At 44.6% G+C, this 27881-nt stretch overlaps 1 protein-coding gene across 2 annotated transcripts in view; it reads right to left on the bottom strand.

Moving 5' to 3' along the window:
* Nucleotides 1–27881, bottom strand: part of LOC142245034 (sodium channel protein type 2 subunit alpha-like) — a 249642-nt gene that overhangs the window by 114375 nt on the left and 107386 nt on the right. For both annotated transcript variants that reach the window (XM_075317280.1, XM_075317278.1), the window contains exons 5-7: nt 21495–21623; nt 6840–6931; nt 3117–3308 (exon numbers count right to left, since the gene is read on the bottom strand). In XM_075317280.1, the coding sequence (XP_075173395.1) occupies nt 3117–3308; nt 6840–6931; nt 21495–21623 (413 nt within the window). The remainder of the gene's footprint in view (nt 1–3116; nt 3309–6839; nt 6932–21494; nt 21624–27881) is intronic.

Genomic DNA, 27881 nt, shown 5'->3' with positions numbered 1-27881 from the left:
TGACAGGTTCCCTTTAACTTTATCTGTCAGTTGTTCTAACGTTATAGCTGATTTGTGTTTGGTACTCTTTATTTTTAGACATCTGGAGAAAAGTTTCTGTTTTCATGAGGCCCTTGTAGAGATGGGTCTGGCATTGGATGGTGCCATTTTTACTGGTCTTAGGTGGCAATAGATCGTGAAGACTTAAGGGGGCGTTACACGCTGCGATATCGTTAGTGAATTATCGTCGGGGTCACGGTGTTTGTGACGCACATCCAGCTTCATTAACGAGAATGCAGTGTGTGATACGTACGAGCGACCTTAAAGGATCGCAAAAGAGGTCAAAATCGTTTGCCGTGGAGAGGTCGTCCAAACACCAAAAATCGTTGTCTGCTTATTAGCGATGTTGTTCCTCGTTCCTGCGGCAGCACACATCGCTATGTGTGACACGGCGGGAGCGACGAACATTTCCTTACCTGCGTCCACCGGCAATCCGGAAGGAGGTGGGCGGGATGTTACGTCCCGCTCATCTCCGCCCCTCCGCTTCTATTGGACGCCTGCCGTGTGATGTCGCTGTGACGCCGCACAAACCGCCCCACTTAGAAAGGAGGCGGTTCGCCGGCCAGAGCGACGTCGCAGGGCAGGTAAGTCCATGTGACGGGGACTAATGAGGTTGTGCGCCACGGGCAGCAATTTGCCCGTGTCGCACAACCGACGGGGGCGGGTACGATCGCTTGCGATCTCACTAGCGAGATTGCAGCATGTAAAGTACCCTTTAGCTCCAAAAAAAGCAAAAATAGTAGTAGAGAATTGGTCCAAAGGTCATTAAAAGGGAGAGGGAAACAAATGCTCGGCCTTTCTGTCCTTTGTGGCAAGACCTGGCACCAATCTCGTTTTTATCAATTGCTTCTATGTACACTATTGCACCTGGGGTTAGAAATATATCAGAATGCCCGGCAAGTCTAAACTGCAGGTGGCTTTGGCAGGAGGACCATCGCTGCCTGCTCCCTCTGATAGATGACCTGGACTCTTGATGAGACAAGCATGAACTAATGTGCGTCATTTAGCTGAAGATACAGATGTACAACATTGAAACAATTTGTATGTGAACGTAACATTTTACAGTGTAATTTAATCAATGCTATCATTACAGCTTCAGGCTTGAAAGACACATTAGATTAACATCACTCATAGAACTGGAACAAAAGTGCAATCTATTGTTGGAGGCTTAACATCTAAAATGTCTGCAAGGAAATCATTAGGTATACAAACTGCTTATTTTATTTTACTCATGTATTTAATATAAATGAGGTTTTAACTGTTGCATTTAAACAGGATGTCACTTTGGACAATGCATATTTGATAAAAGGACCCCGATATTGGGATGATTCCAGGGCTACCTGCATATGATCCTCTCATTAATCTGCTGTAAACTATAGGGGAAACCCAGCACAGAATATATATCATCTGCTGCCATAGGAGATAAAGTGTTACGTACATAGTCTTTACTGAAACCTATGCAAAGTGAAAGGGTACCCCCAAGTTACAAAAAGAAAATGTGAAAGCTGCATGGCTAGAATTAAAGGGGTTCAGGAAAATGTTATGTTTTACCTATGGGCTTAAGAACTAACAGGCAGGTACTACCAGCCTGTTCTATGCTGCGCCAGCTCAGAGCAATCACCGACCACTCCTGCCAGCGATCCTGCTGTTTCATGCCAACAGAGCAGCTCTTTCTCTTCCGCTCTGCTCTGTTGATGGGGAGTGACTGCCAGCAGCAAAAAATAAATACCTGAGCATGAGGCTCTTGGTTTAACATTCTGATCAGACTGTATGAAGCCCACTGCTACGACACGGCGAACCTCTTGAGTGGGTCCCTAAACTATGCGTTAAGGTGTGGCGCTGTGCACCAACCGCTGCAGCAGCGACAATGCAGCAGCAGGACAGGTGACCTGGTGCCTCACAGCACCATGCTGCAAGGCTGAGCCCTGATGACTCCAGGCCACACCGCCCCACAGACACACAACCACCGCAACAATGGCCGCGACACAGCACCAGCACACTGTGAAAGGAGCTGTACAATCCCTTTCCACAAGCACCCAGTGTGTGAACTGAGAGCAAAAAAGCAGAACCCCTCTTTGAAGTCTCCTGCTACTTAAAAAACTGTGCCAAATGGGAGGAGGACTGGTCCAAGTAAAAAACAGAGGGGGATAGAATGAATTAAAAATTATAATATGGTCAAAATACTCTCTTGCCTAATAAATGTGCACACAGTGTAGTGTCTGAGCTTGGAGGACGGGAGGAGTAATGATATTGATAGATCTGCAGGTCAAAACAGCTGCTCCAAGTGCATGAACAAGGCAGACAAAACAGCCTTGTCAGTATGGAGTTTGAGAGAAAAGGAAGTAAAGGCGTCGTCACATGCACCAATATGTCGTGCGATCGCATGAGCGATCGCACCCGCCCTCGTCGTTTGTGCGTCACGGGCAATTTGTTGCCCGTGGCGCACAGAGTCATTAACCCCTGTCACACGTACTTACCTCCCTAATGACGTTGCTGTGGGCAGCGAACATCCTCTTCCTGAATGGGGAGGGACGTTCGGCGTCACAGCAACGTCACACAGCGGCCGCCCAATAGAAGCGGAGGGGCGGAGATGAGCGGGACGTAACATCCCGCCCACCTCCTTCCTTCCGCATTGCCGGCGGCCGCAGGCAAGCTGCAGTTCGTCGTTCCCGAGGTGTCACATGTAGCGACGTGTGCTGCCTCGGGAACGATGAACAACCGGAGCACAGAAGGTGGAACGACATTTTGAAAATGAACCATGTGTCAACGAGCAACGATAACGTGAGTATTTTTGCTTGTTCACAGTCGTTCGGAGGTGTCACACGCTACGATATGTCTGACGATGCCGGATGTGCATCACAAATTCCGTGACCCCGCCGACATATCGTTAGATATATCGTAGCATGTGATGGGGCCTTAAGATAAAGTAATGGAATATATTACAAAGATTCATAACAATTCAACGACTGATCAACAATTAAATATAAAGAAATAGTAAAGTTACTCTTTAACTAAGAAAGCACTACATTTTTCAAAATGGGTTTCTTGACGAGATATGGAGATACAACATGACTTACTTTCATTCTTCACATATTCTTCAATATCTACAGGATAACCATTTGGAAGATACACACATTTATTCCTTAGGTGTCCCATAAAGAGCTGCAGTCCTATTAGTGCAAAGACACTCAGACAAAATACCGTGAGAATTATCACATCGGAAAGTTTCTTAACCGACTGGATCAGGGCCCCCACAATGGTCTTCAAACCTTAAATGCAAGTAAGAAAATTACAAAAAGAAATTACAGTTTAAATGCAGCATCAATTATTATTTCCTACGGGCAAGGGCTCTTTCACGCATCCGTCCAAATCGGGGCTGGCCATGGCTCTCCCAACCTGACGAATGTGGCAGCTTCATAGGAATATAAGAAGCTGTCACGTTCGGATGAGAAGACGCTTGGCCAGTTCGTTCATTCAGATAAAAGAACTAGGGATGTTTAGTTTAAAAAAGAGAAACCTGAGAGGAGACTTAATAGCGGTCTACAAATATCTTAAAGGTAGTCACAGTGCAGAAGGAACTACCCTATTCTCATTAGCACAAGGAAGAACAAGAAGCAATAGGATGAAACTTAAAGTAAGGAGATTCAGATTAGACATTAGGAAAAACTTTCTGACAGTGAGGGAGTGGAACAGGCGACCACGGAAGATAGTGAGTGCAGTCAGAGAGTGGAACAGGGGACCACGGGAGGTAGTGAGGGCAGTCAGGAAGTGGAATAAGCGACCACGGGAGGTAGTGAGCTCTCCATCAATGGAAATCTTCAAGGGGAATCTGGATAAATATATAGCTGGGATGATTTAGAAAAGCCTGCACTCGCAGGGGGTTGGACCCGATGGCCCTTGAGGTCCCTTCCAACTCTACCATTCTATGATTGTGATCCGACATTGGACTAAACTGTACGGATGAGTGAAAGAGTCCTAAGAGGGTCACAATAAGTATAAATGACAACCTTGCCATAAATTGCAGGTCTCTCATTACTTCTTTATTCATGCTACATACTGAAAAAGTGGCACCGCAACCACAATTGTTCCACAATTCACACTTTTTCGTTTCAGTTATCATATAGCACATGTTGAAAATGAAATTCTAAGGAGCAGCATCTATCAGTATGGGGAACACAGGGGATTCGAGGCTCCATCCAGAGAACAGGGGATTCGAAGCTCCATCCAGAGACATATGGGGCTTAGACCTCTTAAACTGCATATTAAGATGGTTCCCCAAAAAGTAAAAATTACATTTACTCTTTTTATAAAGTGGAATAATTATAAAAATATATACTCCTTTGTCTAGATATTGCTGTTATATACATATATTTTCCTGAAGAAGATTCTCTTAAATACTCTGACAAATCTTATTGGCAGAAATAAGAGAAATCACATAACTGCCCGTATAAAAGAAGATATCTAAAAGGAATGTGAGATTACTGAGCATGCGCGACCACCAGCATTAGACACATTACGTGGACGTGCCCGAAGAGAATCTAAGGCGGGCTTTGCACGTTGCGACATCGCAAGCCGATGCTGCGATGTCGCACGCGATAGTCCCCGCCCCCGTCGCAGCAGCGATATCTTGTGATTCCTGGCGTATTGAACATTATCGCTACGCCAGATTCACATGCACTCACCTGTCCTGCGACGTCGCTCTGGCCGGCGTCCCGCCTCCTTCCTAAGGGGGCGGATCGTACAACGTCAGAGCGACGTCACACGGCAGGCGGCCAATCAAAGCGGAGGGGCGGAGATGAGCAGGATGTAAACATCCCGCCCACCTTCTTCCTTCCGTATAGCCGGCGGCATCAGGTAAGGTGATGTTCCTCAATCCTGCAGCTTCATACACAGCGATGTGTACTGCCGCAGGAACGAGGAACAACATCGTACCTGTCGGGGGAGCGTAATTTTGAAAAATTCGAAGCCTACACCGATGATACGATAACGACGCTTTTGCGCTCGTTAATCGTATCATCTAGGATTTACACACTACAATGTCGAAAGTGACGTCGGATGTACGTCACTTTCGATTTGACCCCACCGACATCGCACGTGCGATGTTGCAACGTGCAAAGCCGCCCTAAGATTACTAGTACCAATCATGTATGTAACACAGGAGATTTTTGTTTTTAAGTGATATCAGTTGAAAATTATTTTTTGCATGATTCTACAGAATCATTTTTAACTGTGGGTGATTCTCTTTAATCAAATGATTTAATCTACACTTAAAAAATATATATTGAATCTTTCAGCACTCAACCAAGTGATGAAAAACTTTAGTCTGTATTATTGTAGCAGTGGGACTAGTGTTCTTGCTGGCCTTCTCATTAGCCAAAATGAGTTCAAGGCAAGCCTAGGCTTAGGCACGTGATCAGCGATGAGGGGAAAGACTCATGTAGGGACGTTAGGGAGTTCAGGGAACAGCCTCAGGTTATCTACTTTCGGACATTTAGGGCATATCAAACTGATATTCCATACATGTCTGATAGATGCAGGTCGAGGCTTAGAATTGGGTAAAAATATCAAAAAACTGACCCGCACATCCAACAAATGTGAATAGGTGCTAACTGAAAAAACATAGCAACTATAAATGCATACAGTTGCACACTGAAAAAGCCAAAAATGTACAAGGGAAAATATGGCACTGCATTACTGCAAAAGAGAGATATTTAGTTTATGTATTGGCCAATGCATGTAAGCCCAGAAACCAACGGCAAGGTATATCTCTGTAATCCGGGAACCTAACTTAAATGCCACTATCTAGGTTAAAAACATCGGAGTCTGGGCAAAAAGCCACTATTTGGACTACAAACCTCCATGTATGGCCAGCCAGGCTCCTGCTACAATGGTTATGAACACAGCCAGGTCTTAGGGCGGAGTGCTCAGTCAGAAAAAGACTCACTAGAAATATCAAAAAACTGACCCGCACATCCAACAAATGCGAACAGGTGCTAACTGAAAAAACATAGCAACTATAAATGCATACAGTTGCACACTGAAAAAGCCAAAAATGTACAAGGGAAAATATGGCACTGCATTACTCCGCCCTAAGACCTGGCTGTGTTCATAACCATTGTAGTCGCAGCCTAGCTGGCCATACATGGAGGTTTGTAGTCCAAATAGTGGCATTTTGCCCAGACACGGATGTTTTTAACCTAAATAGTGGCATTTAAGTTAGGTTCCCGGATTACAGAGATATACCTTGCCGTTGGTTTCCGGGCTTACATGCATTGGCCAATACATAAACTAAATATCTCTCTTTTGCAGTAATTCAGTGCCATATTTTCCCTTGTACATTTTTGGCTTTTTCAGTGTCCAACTGTATGCATTTATAGATTTGGGTAAAGGCATGAGCTGCCTGGAACATGGAAGAGGTCACGCATGTGCTACTTTTTTCATTAATTTGTTTAGAGGATCCAAAAGTTGCCCTCTTGGATTTCGGAACTTCCATACAAATGAATAGAGAAAGCTCCGCATGCGCGGCCAACTTACCAATGACAATGGATTGCAATGGGGCCCATCTTTTTGAGATAGATGTGTGTCATAGCGGTAAACGTTTGGACATGCTATAAATGTTTATCCTACTTTCCTCAAATATGTTTATAATTTTATACATTTTTTCAAACAGAAGTTAAATGCTGAGTTTTACAAAAATATCTAAAAAAAACCAAGGGAAATTACACACAAACACAATGACAGACACAAAGAAACAGTTGGATGTACAAGGGGCCTAACACCTCACACCAATTTCTTCTTACCTGGAATTACAGAAATAGTTTTCAAAGCTCTTAATACTCTGAAAGTTCGAAGAGCTGAAACATTGCCTAGGTTTACAAATTCTGTTACATACCTGTGATAGCAATGATTACATGTATTAGAATTACTAATATCTTACTAAGCACGTTATTGCATTGGGAACATACATGGGGTGGATTCAAAAATAAATTGTACCTGTGTGCTAGAACCAACCCATGTATACATTGCATACGACCTGAGCAAAATTACTGGTCAATCCCTCAGAGCACCCAGAGGTAAAAAAATAAAAAAATGTGGTTACAACAATATTAATAGACAAATAAGGATAAATTGGAAACAATCTACTAGATATATAATGATAAGCCATACATGTATATTTGGGAAAATTGGATATAAATGAATAGAACAAAAAGAAATAGCAATGTGTGTATTGTCCACATATATGATACAACAACCAGTAGTAAAAGAAATAGGTACACTCACCCCTTTAAAAAATAGTACGGTAATAGCATTGGGTATTGAGATTGTGAGCATGCGTAGAGGTGGTGAAGGGACTTTAAAAGAAAGTGAAATCACAGAATAAACTAGACCAAGTAGGCAATGTGCACAGGTACGATGCAGTAACCAAGGGGCCCTGGCCGGTAAAGTCCCTGGTAATGGACGCAAGGCACTGAGCCGAAGACAGCGTGTGATGTCACACAGTGAATAGGTCCAGAGGAGGTGCTGCTAACCTTATAAACCTCCGCACCTATTGACCATCAAGTTTATACTTCATAGTTTATTCTGTGATCTCATAGAATGGTAGAGTTGGAAGGCACCTCACAGGCCATCGGGTCCAGCCCCCTGTGAGTGCGGGTTTTCCTAAATTATCCCAGCTATATGTTTATCCAGTTTTCGCTTGAAGATTTCCATTGATGGAGAGCTCACTACCTCCTGTGGTAGCCTGTTCCATTCTCTGACTGCCCTCACTGCCTCCCGTGGTCGCCTATTCCACTCTCTGACTGCTCTCACTGCCTCCCGTGGTCGCCTGTTCCACTCTCTGACTGCTCTCTTTACCTCCTATAGTAGCCTATTCCACTCTCTGACTGCCCTCACTGCCTCCGATGGTAGCCTGTTCCACTCTCTGACTGCCCTCACTGCCTCCCGTGGCCACCTGTTTCACTCTCTGACTGCCCTCACTGTCTCCTGTGGCCTCCTATTTCACTGTCTGACTGCCCTCACTACCTCACGTGGTCGCCTGTTCCACTCCCTGACTGCCCTCACTACCTCACGTGGTCGCCTGTTCCACTCCCTGACTGCCCTCACTACCTCACGTGGTCGCCTGTTCCACTCCATGACTGCCCTCACTGTCAGAAAGTTTTCCTAATGTCTAATCTGAATCTCCTTCCTTTTAGTTTCATCCCATTGCTTCTTGTACTTCCTTTGATATCCCATTACCATTTGGAATCAACACTATCCACACATGCTCATGATCTCAATGGTGGACATTTTTACTATTTTGTACAGGGGTGAGTGTTCCTATTTCGTTTATGTATTTGGACAATAGACGCCTTGTTATTTCTATTTATTTTACCCTGATATTCATATCAATTTATATCCATTTCTCCTAAATATATATGTATGGGTTTATTATCACTGTATATCCAGCCGCTTGCCTCCAATGTATTTTCCTTTTGATGCTTACAGTCATATGAAAAAGTTTGGGCACCCCTATTAATGTTAACCTTTTTAGTTTATAAAAATTTGGGTTTTTGCAACAGCTATTTCAGTTTCATATATCTAATAACTGATGGACTGAGTAATATTTCTGGATTGAAATGAGGTTTATTGTACTAACAGAAAATGTGCAATCCGCATTTAAACAAAATTTGACCGGTTCAAAAGTATGGGCACCCTTATCAATTTCTTGATTTGAACACTCCTAACTACTTTTTACTGACTTACTAAAGCACTAAATTGGTTTTGTACCCTAATTGATCTTTGAACTTCATAGGCAGGTGTATCCAATCATGAGAAAAGGTATTTAAGGTGGCCACTTGCAAGTTGTTCTCCTATTTGAATCTCCTATGAAGAGTGGCATCATGGGCTCCTCAAAACAACTCTCAAATGATCTGAAAACAAAGATTATTCAACATAGTTGATCAGGGGAAGGATACAAAAAGTTGTCTCAGAGATTTAAACTGTCAGTTTCCACTGTGAGGAACATAGTAAGGAAATGGAAGAACACAGGAACACTTCTTGTTAAGCCCAGAAGTGGCAGGCCAAGAAAAATATCAGAAAGGCAGAGAAGAATGGTGAGAACAGTCAAGGACAATCCACAGACCACCTCCAAAGACCTGCAGCTTCATCTTGCTGCAGATGGTGTCAATCTGCATCGGTCAACAATACAGCACACGTTGCACAAGGAGAAGCTGTATGGGAGAGTGATGCAAAATAAGCCGTTTCTGCAAGCACGCCACAAACAGAGTCGCCTGAGGTATGCAAAAGCACATTTGGACCAGCCAGTTACATTTTGGAAGAAGGTCCTGTGGACTGATGAAACAAAGATTGAGTTGTTTGGTCATACAAAAAGGCGTTATGCATGGAGGCAAAAAAACACGGCATTCCAAGAAAAGCACTTGCTACCCACAGTAAAATTTGGTGGAGGTTCATGCTTTGGGGCTGTGTGGCCAATGCCAGCGCCTGGAATCTTGTTAAAGTTGAGGGTCGCATGGATTCAACTAAGTATCAGCAGATTCTTGACAATAATGTGCAAGAATCAGTGACGAAGTTGAAGTTACGCAGGGGATGGATATTTCAGCAAGACAATGATCCAAAACACCGCTCCAAACCTGCTCAGGCATTCATGCAGAGGAACAATTACAATGTTCTGGAATGGCCATCCCAGTCCCCAGACCTGAATATCATTGAAAATCTGTGGGATGATTTGAAGCGTGCTGTCCATGCTCAGCGACCATCAAACTTAACTGAACTGGAATTGTTTTGTAAACAGGAATGGTCAAATATACCTTCATCCAGGATCCAGGAACTCATTAAAAACTACAGGAAGCGACTAGAGGCTGTTATTTTTGTAAAAGGAGGATCTACAAAATATTAATGTCACTTTTATGTTGAGGTGCCCATACTTTTGCATCGGTCAAATTTTGTTTAAATGCGGATTGCACATTTTCTGTTAGTACAATAAACCTCATTTCAATCCAGAAATATTACTCAGTCCATCAGTTATTAGATATATGAAACTGAAATAGCTGTTGCAAAAACCCAAATTGTTATAAAGAAAAAAGGTTAACATTAATAGGGGTGCCCAAACTTTCATATGACTGTATACTGTTGTAACCACAATTTTTGGTCTTTTATCTATGTCTGTAATATTGATCAGTGTTTTTTCCTGGAATTATTGGTCGTATGCAATATATTGTTGGTTCTAGCACAGAGGTATACTTTATTTTTTAATCCACTTTTTGACATATTGCACATTTGACAGGTGTGCATTACACCGCCTGCTGCTTTCTCCTTCCATACACTTACTCCCATTCATCAATTTTGGGCAGAGGCGCAGGTGTATTCCCCTAACATTTCTATTTATACATGGATTATTAGTCGTGTTTTCAAAAAAAAATTAATTATTCACGATGGCTGGGACTCCACTGATGACATGCATAATTGGATAATTAGATTTTATTGAAATCTGTAAGAATTATACTGTAACTCATTCCATTTAAGAGATGGGCAACAATGGAGGTCCGCCATAAAAAACGAGATATTATGTACCCCATACATCACTCTTCAAGAGGTGCGGTCACCAGGTCAAAAGTGGCCAGTTTTTTCCCTTATTTGTTACATATTTTTTGTTTTTCATATCCGCCATATAATTCTAGAGATATTGTTATGCGCTGTCCGGATCTGCACTCATAGATTACAGCAACGGCGTTGGACCCTATTCATACGGCAGAGTCTAACAGGCAACCTGGTTTCTTTTAGATGCTCAGCTGTGCCGGGTGTCGGCTGAGTTGTTTCCACTGCTCCCAGCCATGCAGAAGTAAATCCCTTTTGGAGCAGTGTGTGACTCTTCTTTGGCTGCATGCCCACAATCAGGGTTCACAGCATTTTGGAGGCAGAGTGTTTTCTTTGTGTGCAAAACGCTGTGTTGAACAGTACAATCACAGTGGATGGATTTATAGAAATCCCGTGCCCACTGTGGTTGTTTCTCCTGCAGAGAAAACTGACCTGTGGTGTGGCTCCCCGAGCCACAGCATGTCAATTTGCTATGCAGACGCAATCGTTTTCCGCAGGTAGAACACAGCAAGAGACCACAACTGCCCGAACCCTGATTGGCTGGGGAGTTCGTAAGAAGATCACCGAAGATAGCATATGCTCTTGCAAAAATCCTCCTTTGGCGATCCTCTTTTTGTGACCTGTGATCTGTTGCTTGTGTGGAGTGGAAGTGTCCCTTGGTGTGCCTTACTCCCTCCCTTATATTTTATTTCCTCCTGTGCTTTTATTTGTCTTCCCTTTGTGGCTCTTTGTAGGGTGAGTGATCAGTTCTTTCCCCTCTCCGTGTCTTTTGGATAGGGGGTTCTCACAGTGTGCTCTGCGCACCCCAGGGTGAGAGGGGGTGCGAGAGGGGAGGAGTTAGGTCAGGGCCTGAATAGGAGATAGGGACATGCTGGGGGTCCAGACCTCACTACCCTTAAGTGTACCTCTGGCTGGAGGGACAGCGCAGGGATCCGTCTCGGCGCCAGTTCAGGTCTCCCTTGCTAGCTTAGTCCACCCATGACAGATATGGGCTATCCTATTTAGTGCTAATTTTTATGCTCTTTACTAAGGGGGCTGTGCTCACGGAGTAATAATACAAAGCAGCCAAAGGATACGCCCCCAGAGAATCCTGTGAGCCACACCCCTTTGTAAAGAAGATAAAAATCAGCACTTAATTTTAAAATGTCCATATCTGTCATACCGTATGGTGAATAAAAAATAAAAAGCAGAACAGGATACTCAGGGGAGCAGCAGGAATAAAGTAAGAGCGAAAACTGACCACCTCTGATCTGGTGACAAGTCTCATTGTTAAATATTGCAGTATAAATCACAGTAATCAAAATATCCTCTCTAATAGTGAAAACAATCCAAACATAAATATTCAGTACTTATACTATTTCCTTACATGAACAGTCCGTACTCTATCCCTTTAATTATCTCATTAGTGTATTATGCTATGTGCTAGTGTATGGGCTGAATGCTGCATGCAAAGCTTTTCATAATATTGTACAGATGGCGGGATCGAGGTATGTGGTACTGGTTCTACTTAAAGGGGTTGTCCCATCAACAAAATACATTGTAATTTAGAAGATCTTAGAATAAAAAGAAGCTCCACAATTGGATGTGTTTGTCTCTTTACTCTGCGGCTTGATTGAGTGACCTCTGGTTGTGTAGTCGGATTCCCTCTCTGTTGGACCACAGCCTGCGTTGCCACTGATCTATTGTTGATAGCTTCACTTTCCTATTTAATTCTATTGGGGTGTTTTAACTTCCTCGTTTTGTTTGCCCTATCACATCTTGGGAGGGGCAATATATACTCACCATGGAAATTCTTTTGTTGCTGGCTATATTCGAAACTAGATGGATGTTTGGAGTCTCAACTCTTGAGTTCAGGATATTCTTGCTGAATTATCTTAACTGCTTTTCCTTGCCATTTGTTTGTGAGTTTCCCTTCCCAGCATTCTTCCAATTCTGTTATATTTTGGATTTGGGTGGTTTCCATATATTCCGTAAGTCTTTTGGGTTTCTTCCAATTTCCCCCATTTTCCTTGTATGACTGTGTGAACATATCCTTTGCCCTGTGTCTCACCCTCTGTGTGCACTTCCTTTACGGTTATTATGGTTTTGTGTTATACTTTGTTTATAGTTGAGAGTGCAGTTAAAGACACTTAGGGTCAGCTGACATTGAGTGGGAGCTCTATTGCATAATCGTAGGGTGCCAACCTTTGCGGTCAGGCAGAGAAAAATCAGGGTCAGATTTGGGGCTTCTTATAGTCTGAATAGGGAGAAAAATCAGGGTCAGATTTGGGGCTTCTTATAGTCTGAATAGGGACCTGTGGATTTCAGCGTTCACCTCTCTCCTGGTTTGTCCATCCCATTGTGAATAGTAGAGCTCAGTCACAATAGTGTTAAAAAATGTTCTTGTTCTGAGATAATCTTATAAATGTGCCCCTGCAATGCACTGTGTAATGCCTTTGTCCGACCATGCAGAGCTGCTCCAGTTCATGGTTGACACATATCACATCTCCTGGCCAGAGGAAATAGTATAAGTCACTTATGATAAGTGCGTATACAGACAATACAGCAGTGTCTCGCATCTTCTGCTTCCTGAAGTAAAACATGTCACTCGCTGCCTGAGGTAACACATTTCCTTGTATTTCTGCCACGTCTCCAGCCCTCTGAGCTCATCATAAATCAAGTCAGAGACATATGTGGGCTTCACACGGTACGATCTATCGTGCGATTGTAAGAGCGATCGTACCCGCCCCCGTCGTTTGTGCGTCACGGGCAAATCGCTGCCCGTATCGCACAAAGTCGTTAAACCCCCGTCACACGTACTTACCTGCTGAGCGACCTCGCTGTGGGAGGCGAACATCCTCTTCCTGAAGGGGAAGAGACGTTCGGCGTCACAGCGACGTCACACAGTCGCCGACCAATAGAAGCGGAGGGGCGGAGATGAGCGGGATGTAAACATCCCGCCCACCTCCTTCCTTACGAATAGCCGGCAGGTGCCGCGGGATGCAGGTAAGCTGTGTTTATCGTTCCCGGGGTGTCACACGGAGCGATGTGTGCTGCCCCGGGTACAATCTGCGCACATAAGATTAAACAATTTTTTAAAAATGAGCAACGTTTACACGATACACAATTTACAACCGATTAAGAGTCACACTTAGGTGTCACACGAGACGACGTCGTGAACGATGCCGTATGTGCGTCACGAAAACCGTGACCCCGACGACATATCGCACGATAGATCGTCTCGTGTGACGCCCGCAATAGGAGCTCCAGCAGCCGCTGAGCTTATACGTCACTGACTTCATTTATAAAGAGCTCAGAGAGATGGAGATGTGGCAGAAATATTCACTCCTGTGATAAAACAGGCAGGGAAATGTGTTACCTCAAGCAGTGATATGTGTTACTTCAGAAAGCAGCATCTGTGAGACCCTGCTATTTTGTCTGTATACTCACTTATCATAAGTGACTTATGCCACCCTTCCTGGCAAGTAGCTGTGTTATGATTGGACACAACAAATAACAATATATTGTATAACATTTATAAGTAACATTTGTAAATAACAGGGACATATTTATAAGAATGTCTCAGCACAGGAACATTTTTTAACACATCCAATGGTGGAACCTATGATTATTCCAAGATCCTTTGATTAAAATGTATGTCTTAGTGGGACAACCCCTTTAAAGAAATTCCCATTGGCAGTGCTCTATGGGAAATAAATGCAAATTACTTCTGTCACAGGAGGAGAAGCTGTCTGGCTTGTGTCACCTATTGGTGGTAGCTATGTAATTGAGATATTGTTGCTTGAAAGTGAATAATCATTCTATGTCTGGGGGGGCATTTCTGATAATCAGAAATTTATTTTCTATTACAAAAACAGATTAATGTGCATGTATAGACTACTGGAAGGTCATGCTGATACATTATAGATCTTTAAAGGGAACCTTTCACCAGATTTTTCCCTTATGAGCTGCGGCCAATACCAGTGATTCTTTATATATAGCATTCTAGAACATCTATATATATAATTGCCTTATTCTGTCTGTCTGTCTGTCTGTCTGTCTATCTGTCTGTCTGTCTGTCTGTCATGCTCCGAAATTGTGTCCTTACGGTGACACAAAGCTGATTGGCCGCTGGGCTCGCCATGGCCCCGCCCCCCCACACGGATTGGCCTCTCGCCCCGGCTCTCTGCAGGCCCCGCCCCCCTCACGCAATGCACGCTCGCTCTGGCCCAACTGACACGGAGCCCCGATTCCCAGGTGAGTACACACACACATCAGATCACACTCACTCTCACACTCACTCTCACACACACCTCACACATCACAACATGCTGGGATATCGCTTGCTTCTACACCGGCTCCGTCAGGATCCCGGCAGCGCCAGACATAACCTTGCGATGCTGGGATCTTGACGGAGGCCGTGAAAGCTGGTAACCATTATAAACATCGGGTAACTAAGGTCCCTTAGTTACCCGATGTGTATCATAGTTACCAGTGTACACCGGCTCACACTCACTCTCACACACACCTCACACTCACTCTCACACACACCTCACACACACATCACATCGCATCTACACATCAAGGTCCTGCAGCTGCGGAACATACACACACATAACAGCACACACACACACACATACACACACAAATCAGATCACTCTCACACACACCTCACACATCACATCGCATCCACATACTCACAACATCCTGGGATATCGCTTGCTTCTCGGCAGCGATACTGTGCTGTTGTGAGCTTCCAGGACCTGCCGGGGGATCACATGGGCAGAAGCATGTGATATCCCCGGATGTTGTGAGTATCAGCGCGTATGTGCAATATCGTCAGTGTGTGTGTCTTTGTGTGTGAGTGTATGCGATCGGGTGTGTGTCCCTGTACTGTGCATCCATATATTAATAATGTCCCCGTACTGTGCATCCATATATTAATAATGTCCCCGTACTGTGCATCCATATATTAATAATGTCCCCGTACTGTGCATCCATATATTAATAATGTCCCCATACTGTGCATCCATATATTAATAATGTCCCCGTACTGTGCATCCATATATTAATAATGTCCCCATACTGTGCATCCATATATTAATAATGTCCCCGTACTGTGCATCCATATATTAATAATGTCCCCGTACTGTGCATCCATATATTAATAATGTCCCCGTACTGTGCATCCATATATTAATAATGTCCCCATACTGTGCATCCATATATTAATAATGTCCCCGTACTGTGCATCCATATATTAATAATGTCCCCGTACTGTGCATCCATATATTAATAATGTCCCCATACTGTGCATCCATATATTAATAATGTCCCCGTACTGTGCATCCATATATTAATAATGTCCCCGTACTGTGCATCCATATATTAATAATGTCCCCATACTGTGCATCCATATATTAATAATGTCCCCGTACTGTGCATCCATATATTAATAATGTCCCCGTACTGTGCATCCATATATTAATAATGTCCCCGTACTGTGCATCCATATATTAATAATGTCCCCATACTGTGCATCCATATATTAATAATGTCCCCGTACTGTGCATCCATATATTAATAATGTCCCCATACTGTGCATCCATATATTAATAATGTCCCCGTACTGTGCATCCATATATTAATAATGTCCCCGTACTGTGCATCCATATATTAATAATACCCCGTACTGTGCATCCATATATTAATAATGTCCCCGTACTGTGCATCCATATATTAATAATGTCCCCGTACTGTGCATCCATATATTAATAATGTCCCCGTACTGTGCATCCATATATTAATAATGTCCCCGTACTGTGCATCCATATATTAATAATGTCCCCATACTGTGCATCCATATATTAATAATGTCCCCGTACTGTGCATCCATATATTAATAATGTCCCCGTACTGTGCATCCATATATTAATAATGTCCCCGTACTGTGCATCCATATATTAATAATGTCCCCGTACTGTGCATCCATATATTAATAATGTCCCCGTACTGTGCATCCATATATTAATAATGTCCCCATACTGTGCATCCATATATTAATAATGTCCCCGTACTGTGCATCCATATATTAATAATGTCCCCGTACTGTGCATCCATATATTAATAATGTCCCCGTACTGTGCATCCATATATTAATAATGTCCCCGTACTGTGCATCCATATATTAATAATGTCCCCGTACTGTGCATCCATATATTAATAATGTCCCCATACTGTGCATCCATATATTAATAATGTCCCCGTACTGTGCATCCATATATTAATAATGTCCCCGTACTGTGCATCCATATATTAATAATGTCCCCATACTGTGCATCCATATATTAATAATGTCCCCGTACTGTGCATCCATATATTAATAATGTCCCCGTACTGTGCATCCATATATTAATAATACCCCGTACTGTGCATCCATATATTAATAATGTCCCCGTACTGTGCATCCATATATTAATAATGTCCCCGTACTGTGCATCCATATATTAATAATGTCCCCGTACTGTGCATCCATATATTAATAATGTCCCCGTACTGTGCATCCATATATTAATAATGTCCCCATACTGTGCATCCATATATTAATAATGTCCCCGTACTGTGCATCCATATATTAATAATGTCCCCGTACTGTGCATCCATATATTAATAATGTCCCCGTACTGTGCATCCATATATTAATAATGTCCCCGTACTGTGCATCCATATATTAATAATGTCCCCATACTGTGCATCCATATATTAATAATGTCCCCGTACTGTGCATCCATATATTAATAATGTCCCCGTACTGTGCATCCATATATTAATAATGTCCCCATACTGTGCATCCATATATTAATAATGTCCCCGTACTGTGCATCCATATATTAATAATGTCCCCGTACTGTGCATCCATATATTAATAATGTCCCCGTACTGTGCATCCATATATTAATAATACCCCGTACTGTGCATCCATATATTAATAATGTCCCCGTACTGTGCATCCATATATTAATAATGTCCCCATACTGTGCATCCATATATTAATAATGCCCCGTACTGTGCATCCATATATTAATAATGTCCCCGTACTGTGCATCCATATATTAATAATGTCCCCGTACTGTGCATCCATATATTAATAATGTCCCCGTACTGTGCATCCATATATTAATAATGCCCCCGTACTGTGCATCCATATATTAATAATGTCCCCGTACTGTGCATCCATATATTAATAATGCCCCGTACTGTGCATCCATATATTAATAATACCCCGTACTGTGCATCCATATATTAATAATGCCCCGTACTGTGCATCCATATATTAATAATGTCCCCGTACTGTGCATCCATATATTAATAATGTCCCCGTACTGTGCATCCATATATTAATAATACCCCGTACTGTGCATCCATATATTAATAATGTCCCCGTACTGTGCATCCATATATTAATAATACCCCGTACTGTGCATCCATATATTAATAATGTCCCCGTACTGTGCATCCATATATTAATAATGCCCCGTACTGTGCATCCATATATTAATAATACCCCCGTACTGTGCATCTATATATTAATAATACCCCCGTACTGTGCATCTATATATTAATAATGTCCCCGTACTGTGCATCCATATATTAATAATGCCCCCGTACTGTGCATCCATATATTAATAATGCCCCGTACTGTGCATCCATATATTAATAATGTCCCCGTACTGTGCATCCATATATTAATAATGCCCCGTACTGTGCATCCATATATTAATAATGTCCCCGTACTGTGCATCCATATATTAATAATGTCCCCATACTGTGCATCCATATATTAATAATACCCCCGTAATGTGCATCCATATATTAATAATGCCCCGTACTGTGCATCCATATATTAATAATGTCCCCGTACTGTGCATCCATATATTAATAATGTCCCCATACTGTGCATCCATATATTAATAATGCCCCCGTACTGTGTATCCATATATTAATAATGCCCCCGTACTGTGCATCCATATATTAATAATGCCCCCGTACTGTGCATCCATATATTAATAATGTCCCCATACTGTGCATCCATATATTAATAATGCCCCGTACTGTGCATCCATATATTAATAATGTCCCCGTACTGTGCATCCATATATTAATAATACCCCCGTACTGTGCATCTATATATTAAAAATACCCCCGTACTGTGCATCCATATATTAATAATGCCCCCGTACTGTGCATCCATATATTAATAATGGCTGATGCTGAGGACAGAGAGGCTGATGCTGGGGACAGAGAGGCTGATGCTGAGGACAGAGAGGCTGATGCTGGGGACAGAGAAGCTGATGCTGGAGACAGAGAGGCTGATGCTGGGGACAGAGAAGCTGATGCTGGGGACAGAGAGGCTGATGCTGGGGACAGAGAGGCTGATGCTGGGGACAGAGAGGCTGATGCTGGGGACAGAGGCTGATGCTGGGGACAGAGAGGCTGATGCTGGGGACAGAGAAGCTGATGCTGGGGACAGAGAGGCTGATGCTGGCGACAGAGAGGCTGATGCTAGGGACAGAGAGGCTGATGCTGGAGACAGAGAGGCTGATGCTGGAGACAGAGAGGCTGATGCTGGAGACAGAGAGGCTGATGCTGGGGACAGAGAGGCTGATGCTGGGAGGAGAGAGGCTGATGCTGCAGGTAGAGAGGCTGATGCTGGCGCAGCATGGCGGATGGAGCACCTTTGGGAGTGCGCAGCATGGCGGATGGAGCACGTTTGGGAGTGCGCAGCATGGCGGATGGAGCACGTTTGGGAGTGCGCAGCATGGCGGATGGAGCACGTTTGGGAGTGCGCAGCATGGCGGATGGAGCACGTTTGGGAGTGTGCAGCATGGCGGATGGAGCACGTTTGGAAATGCGCAGCATGGCGGATGGAGCACGTTTGGGAGTGCGCAGCATGGGGGATGCAGCACGATGGGGAGTGCGGAGTATGGCGGATGGAGCACGTTTGGGAGTGCGCAGCATGGAGGATGCAGCACGATGGGGAGTGCGGAGTATGGCGGATGGAGCACGTTTGGGAGTGCGCAGCATGGCGGATGGACCACGTTTGGGAGTGCGCAGCATGGCGGATGGAGCACGTTTGGGAGTGCGCAGCATGGGAGATGGAGCACGATGGGGAGTGCGCAGCATGGCGGATGGAGCACGTTTGGGAGTGCGCAGCATGGGGGATGGAGCACGATAGGGAGTGCGCAGCATGGCGGATGGAGCACGTTTGGGAGTGCGCAGCATGGCGGATGGAGCACGTTTGGGAGTGCGCAGCCTGGCGAATGGAGCACGTTTGGGAGTGCGCAGGATGGCAGATGGAGCACGATGGGGGGTGCGCAGCATAGGGGATGGAGCACGTTTGGGAGTGCGCAGCATGGCGGATGGAGCACGTTTGGGAGTGCGCAGCATGGGGGATGGAGCACGTTTGGGAGTGCGCAGCATGGCGGATGGAGCACGTTTGGGAGTGCGCAGCATGGGAGATGGAGCACGATGGGGAGTGCGCAGCATGGCGGATGGAGCACGTTTGGGAGTGCGCAGCATGGGGGATGGAGCACGATGGGGAGTGCGCTGCATGGCGGATGGAGCACGTTTGGGAGTGCGCAGGATGGGAGATGGAGCACGATAGGGGGTGCGCAGCATACGGGATGGAGCACGATGGGCAGTGCGCTGCATGGGGGATGGAGCACGATGGGAAGTGCACACCTCCCCCCAACACACACACATACGCGCGCGCACTGCACAACACACCACACCACACACACACACACTGGGAACCACAAACAACTGCCCTACACAGACACCCACACACACAGACAATGCTGCACACACAAATATACGCACATACCGCACAACACGCACATTGCACAAAACATACCTCCCCCCAAAACACAACACACACACACAAACTGCGCAACACACACACAACGCTACAGACACACAGCGCTCCACAAACAACGCAACACACAAACAACACCGCTCTCACCCCCCATCACACCCAGACAACATCCAGAACATGTACAGCGCCCTACACAAACACTTGGTAACTACACACAACAACATCTATATATATATATATATATATATATAACAAAAATCATACATGAGCTACACAATACGTAAATTCTAGAATACCCGATGCGTAGAATCGGGCCACCTTCTAGTTGTATATAAGAGCTCAGGCCGCTCTGTATAACATAAAAAAGACCTTTATTATACTCACCTAGGGGATGGTCCGGTCCGATGGGTGTCGCTGCTTTTGGGTCCAGCACCTCCTCTCTGCCGCGATCACGGTCCTCCTTCTTCTAAGCGGATGACATCATCCACACAGGTTGGCATTGCTGTCCTGCGCAGGCGCAGTGTGATCTGCTGTGCTGAGGGCAGTTCAAAGTGCTGTAATGCGCATATGCGAGGAAAGGTCAAAGACCATTGGCGCATGCGCATTGCAATACTTTGATCTGCCCTCAGCAGGATAGAGAGAAGTGTGCCTGCGCAAGACCGCAATGCCAGCCTGTGTGGATGACATAAAACACGTCATGCACACGGGCCTCAGAAGAAGGAGAACAGCGATCGCACAAGGAGGAGGAGCTGGACCGAGAGCAGTGACACCCATTGGACACACCCATTGGACCGGACCGCCCCCTAGCTGAGTATAGGTGTTTTTTACGTTCTACAGAGCGGCCTGGGCTCTTATATACAGTATTCTAGAATGCTGTATGTACGGGCTCACTGGTGGTGGCCGCAGCTCAAAAGGGAAAAATGTGGTGACAGGTTCCCTTTAAAGTGTTATTTGCTCCCAAAATCCCAAAATACATTGTTATATATAATGTGACAAAAATTATACTCACGCCAGCAAGATCACAGTAAAGTCAAGCCAGTTCCAGGGATCACGGAGAAAAGTAAATTTATCAATACAGAAACCCCTTGCAAGAATTTTAATCAGTGATTCTAATGTATAAATCCCAGTGAATGTGTATCTGGAAGAAAAAGACTAATAATAATAATACAAATAATGCCAATAATGATAAGGGTTAATCAGTCCACTAGAACAGATGTTACTTTCTGTTGCAACTCTGTGCTTCATCCTCATTTCTAAATGATGGGATTGTTTTTTTTGCAGCCACTTAGAAAGGGCAATTACTGCAGATCTATGCTACATTGTTTTGATAAATGAAGCACTTACAAAACTTTTATATTAATAAAAATCTTCTTGCAATCCAACAGGGACGAAGCTTGGACGCCTCGATATCACGACTGATCGGCTGAGGAAGAAATCTGCTGTGTTGTATATAGAGTTGAGCGCGGTTCTAGGTTCGTGGTTCTCCAGTTCGCGGCTCGAGTGATTTTGGGGGCTGTTCTAGATCGAACTAGAACTCGAGCTTTTTTGCAAAAGCTCGATAGTTCTAGATACGTTCGAGAACGGTTCTAGCAGCAAAAAAAACAGCTAATTCCTAGCTGGCTTTCCGCTGTAATAGTGTAAGTCACTCTGTGACTCACACTATTATGAAATTTCAGTGTATAGTGTGCGGGAACAGCGCATTCAGATCACTGCTGTATGGATAATGGCGATCGCCATTTTTTTTTTTTTCCTTGTCTTCCTTCCCTAAGTGCGCGCGTCTTGTGGGGCGGGCCAGCATGTCAGCCAATCCCAGATACACACACAGCTAAGTGGACTTTTAGCCAGAGAAGCAACGGCATGTGTGATAGGATGTCCATGTCACATGTCCCTGCATTATAAAAACGAGTATCTGCCCGTCCGGACGCCATTATCTCTTCTGCGTCCTTGGTGTCAGACATCACTGGCGCAGCTCCGTCCTGAGTCCTATCGCCGATACAGCTGTAAGCGCTCCATACACAGCGCTGGACAGCTTAGGGAGAGCACTTTCTATCAGTCCTTTTAAGGGCTCGTACCGGCAGGGTCAGAGCCATAGGTGACAGGTCCTGAAAACAGAGTTTAACAGCTACACAAGATGACAGCGTCTGTGTAGCTAAGGTCAGGGATTTCCTCGCTGCATTTCCCCATTAGGAGGGATAGAAAGGCAGGCTTCCTTTCCTCTACCCAGAGACCCACAACCCTGCCACTGTACCCTCCTGCCCTTTGCACACTCCAACTCATTGTTACTAAGCCATTATACTAGCAAACACTGAGTGAACTTAGTGGCATCCTAAACGTGGCTGTTGGACTTCTGTATAGTCCCACTAGTGCAAAGATATTTGCAGCACCTCTGCCTGCATTGCACACTCAAACTCATTGTTACTAAGCCATTATACTAGCAAACACTCAGTGAACCTAGAGGCATCCTAAACATGCCTGTTGGACTTCTGTGTAGTCCCACAAGTGCAAAGATATTTGCAGCACGTCTGCCTGCATTGCACACTCAAACTCATTGTTACTAAGCCATTATACTAGCAAACACTCAGTGAACCTAGTGGCATCCTAAACGTGGCTGTTGGACTTCTGTATCGTCCCACAAGTGCAAAGATATTTGCAGCACATCTGCCTGCATTGCACACTCAAACTCATTGTTACTAAGCCATTATACTAGCAAACACTCAGTGAACCTAGTGGCATCCTAAACGTGGCTATTGGACTTCTGTATAGTCCCACTAGTGCAAAGATATTTGCAGCACGTCTGCCTGCATTGCACACTCAAATTCATTGTTACTAAGCCATTATACTAGCAAACACTCAGTGAACCTAGTGGCATCCTAAACGTGGCTGTTGGACTTCTGTATCGTCCCACAAGTGCAAAGATATTTGCAGCACGTCTGCCTGCATTGCACACTCAAACTCATTGTTACTAAGCCATTATACTAGCAAACACTCAGTGAACCTAGTGGCATCCTAAACATGGCTGTTAGACTTCTGTATAGTCCCAATAGTGCAAAGATATTTGCAGCACCTCTGCCTGCATTGCACATTCAAACTCATTGTTACTAAGCCATTATACTAGCAAACACTCAGTGAACCTAGTGGCATCATAAACGTGGCTGTTGGACTTCTGTATGGTCCCACAAGTGCAAAGATATTTGCAGCACCTCTGCCTGCATTGCACACTCAAACTCATTGTTACTAAGCCATTATACTAGCAAACACTCAGTGAACCTAGTGGCATCCTAAACGTGGCTGTTGGACTTCTGTATAGTCTCACAAGTGCAAAGATATTTGCAGCACGTCTGCCTGCATTGCACACTCCAACTCATTGTTACTTACTAAGACATTATAATACCAAAAATTGAGTAAACTTAGTGGCATACAAGAAGTGGCTGTTGTACTCCATTAGTGCCCCACTGGTGCAAATCTATGTGCAGCACCTCTGCATGACACCCTCCTGCTCTGTTTTTAATAAGCTATAATGATAGCAAAAAATACTGCCATTTAGTGGCATCATAGAACTGGCTGTTGGACTCCTTTATTGTGCCACTTGTGCCAAGCAATCTCAAGCACCTCTGCATTCTACCCTCATGCACATTTAGCTATGCTAATTTTATAGCAAACTCAGTGAATTCCTTGCTGCATTTGATCATTAGGAGGGATAGAAAGTGAGGCTTCTTTTACTGTTCTGGTACCCACAGAACACGGCCACTGTACCCATCTGTCCACTTTTGCCACGCTATTTAATTTGCCCAAAGAGCTGACTCTTTTTCTGCCTTCCTAAAATTGTCTGGAATACTAAGTTAGTGTTCCTTTGCTGCCAAGCAAGGTACAACACATGTGCATTCTACACTCCTTTCCATTTCTGGAATGCAATTATTAACTGCAGGTAGTCCAGCCAATCTGTGACGAAGGTGCAGGCGTGGATATAATGTAGCCTGCATCCAATGATGGTTCTCTCGATGTCTGACAGCTCAACAATACCTTCTGTTTCCACTTCCAAAACAAGTGATGACCTGCCAATCACACTCCCTGTTGCGGGTAAAGGAGTGGAAGTTCAGTGTGAAAAACCATGTGTGACTGCTGTTCCCACAGTCACAGAGGATGAAGAGCACGCAGATGCACTTGATGGGGCAGGCGGTGGTTGCACAGGCACGCTAGGCCGCATTGTAGCACAGTGAAATTCACATTGCGACTTATGCTTCATTTTAAGTCGTGTACAGGATGGGCTCCCCAGTATGCAGCAAAACCAGGCAACAGGAAAAGGACTCTAGGCAGTTGGGTTGATAAATGATTGTTTAACTTTACCAAAACAAACAATAAGAACCATGCATACAATTTAAATAATTGAACAATCTATTCTGTTGCCTACTACCTGCTAATCCCTCTGTGTAGCAGTAATTGTGTGTTTGTGCGTGTGTGTGTGTGTGTTTGAACACGACTTACCAGTGGCGCATCACAAGAGCTTCCAAGTTATCTACCTAAACATAGTCAAAACACATTACCCCCCCTGAATACCCTTGTTAGCTGAAGCCTCACAGATAATGCAGATGATAACAGTGTGAATGCAAACCACACAGCTCTGCAACACAGTCATGGAAATCTTGAAAAGCAACAGTGAATGCAAACATGTGTTGCTGTCCCTCTATGATTTAAACTGTACGTGACAATTTGACAGTGCAGAGGCAGCAAGTTTTATTGTCTATATAGTCGGCCTACCCAGAACAGATATGTGTTTTGCTAATAAAACAAAGTGTTGCGTGCCCGCATTATTGTCTGGGCACAGCCTACCGTACCCGGGTACTCTGATGTCCAGTTTCCAGAAATACAGACTTTACGCTCCTCTCACGGTAAACAGTATAGACAGCACTGTAAGAATGTTGGTCTGTGGCACAGGATGCTGCTCACTGGCATTACGGGGCTCATCATCAAAGTACAACATGACTCCCCTCACAATTGAACGAAGTGTTTCCGCAGTGGCTCCTTGCTGTAACACACACCTTTAGCTTTTCCTTCTGTTCATAGACAGCATCTCCAAGTCCACATCCGAAGAGCAATTTGATATTGCTATAGTGACCAAACAAAGGCAGATCCAAAAAAACAGCAGCCCCTTGTGTGTAGTCTGCAACAATGCATGCAATGGCAAATAAGCATGTTGCATTGACAGTGGCTAAAGCTGAGCAATACACCTTCACGCTATCAATTCATATCCATGTGACACTTCATGGAGGAACTACTCAAAGGTGTGAGTTTTTGCCTTCTACTTACAGATTGTTGACAAATCTTACAGATTCCATGACTTGGGTGATCCTTTGCGATGTCCAAAAATTCACAGGCTAGGCAAGGCTTACAGCCCATGCGACCTGCATAGCCAACACGACTTCTGCTCAGAGTCAAAGTTGTGGTCCAGGATTCAGTTGTTGACGTGCTTCCAGTACTTTGTCTCTGGCCAGGAAGACGCAACGTAACCTCGTCGTCAGTAGCATCCTCCTCCACCTCCTCTGCTGACCTCATCGACTGGCTGACTTTGGTTTGACAGTAAGTGTGGTCTCCAACCTCATCAATAACCCTGTGTGTTTTCATTCCCCTCGTCCTGAGTCCTCCGAGACAACCTCTTCCTGCCCTGACCGAATAGTAAAGTTGTCATTCCAATCAGGTATCTGTGCTCCTCATCATGTTCCCCATTGTCTCCACCAGGAGGATTACTTTTTGGAAATGAGGGTGTAGATTAGGCTCAGCACCTTCTTCATCGGGGCCTGGATCCCACTCACAAAGCTTCTGGCTATCTGCGCAGATCATTTCCCCTGTCTCATGGAACTCGCTACCTGAACACGTCAGATTATCTGCTACACCCGCAAGCTTCAAACTGAATCTGAAAACTCATCTGTTCAGAAATGACTATAACCTTCAATGACACCACCACCATACGTACTTGACGCTCAACCTACACCACTCCTACTGTCTCCTCCCAAAAATCCTTTAGAATGTAATCCCGCAAGGGCAGGGCCCTCTTCCCTCTGTACCAGTCTGTCTATAGTTACTTGTATATGTATTCTGTATGTAACCCCCTTCTCATGTACAGCACCATGGAATCAATGGTGCTCTATAAATCAATAATAATAAAAATAATAATAACTTCCTTGTCTGTACTCATTGCAGCTTTGGAGCAGACCTCTGATTCCCAGGCTATAGTGCGACTGAACAGCTATGCAAACTCAACCATCTCTGTTACCCCATACTCAGCAGGGCTGGTGGAAACTTGAGAGCTGTTAGGAAGCAAGTGCGATTGGATTGACACCACAGAGGAATGGAGTATTTGGGATCTTGAAATTGGGGTGGAGGAGAGGCCACTTTATGGAGCACTTCAGGTCCATTAAAGCAGCTGCTGTTTTGGCCTCATCTACATTTGTTAGCGATGGTTGTGTCCGTGAAAAAAAGGATCATATCAGATTATCCATGGGAAGAAGTACACCTGTTCTTTTGGATGGTATTTGTTGTTACAAAACCTGTAACCTGAAGCCTGCTGCGGTTTCATTTGCGCCCAGGCGTCAGCTGCCATTTAGGGCTGTGCCTTGGGTTGTCCAGCTGGCTGCTTTCTCCTCCACGTCTAAGTGTGAAGAGGCAGCTAGTGCGCATGCGTGTGCCGATTTACCCCAGCTGCAGCCTAACTACAGTGTTTCGCCTAGTGAGTATGCTCAGCCTGACTGTGCCATTGCTGAGGCTAAGTTTTCATTTCGGGATACAGCGCATGCTCCCACACTTAGTGCGAAAAGCCTCTTTGCACAGGTACTTGCACTCCGTGCCGGGTCTAGGTCCTGTGTTGTGCCTAGACACCATAAAGCTGATAGTCTTTTTTCAGACACTGTATTTCATGCTACTGAGCATGCTCAGGCACTTACTGCATCAGAGACTGTCCAGTAATGAACTCTTTGGCCCTGCCCCTGATGTGGGGGTCCCATATAGACCACAGGGCATCAGGTGTCCTGAGGATGTGGCCAGGCCACTCCCAAATGGCTTGCAGAGGCCCGCCCCTATGACTTGTCACCGCATTATTGATGGTCAGACGATGACTGGTGAGGTGTTTGGGTCATGGCAGCCATGAGGTCATCATTGAAGTTGCGGTTCCAAATAGGACACTAGTTATGCCACTCATGACGTGTCACTCTGCTTTTGTCTCCAGGAGGTGCATTGTGGTTCACCCTGGTTTGGGGCGGACCCAGGTTATAAAAGGGGCTGGAGCCAACAAGAAGGTGCGCAGTCTTCTATTATGCTCCGAAAGAGCACACCTCCATGTGTTGAACCCATTGCGGCTTTAGGCCAGAGGTAGGCAGGGATAGGGTGTCGATGCAGGCCACCACCA

This window comes from Anomaloglossus baeobatrachus, chromosome 7, assembly GCF_048569485.1.
Source record: "Anomaloglossus baeobatrachus isolate aAnoBae1 chromosome 7, aAnoBae1.hap1, whole genome shotgun sequence".
Lineage (NCBI taxonomy): Eukaryota > Metazoa > Chordata > Amphibia > Anura > Aromobatidae > Anomaloglossus > Anomaloglossus baeobatrachus.
The sequence above is the reverse complement of the archived record's forward strand: the minus strand, read 5'-3'. Positions and strand labels throughout refer to the sequence as shown.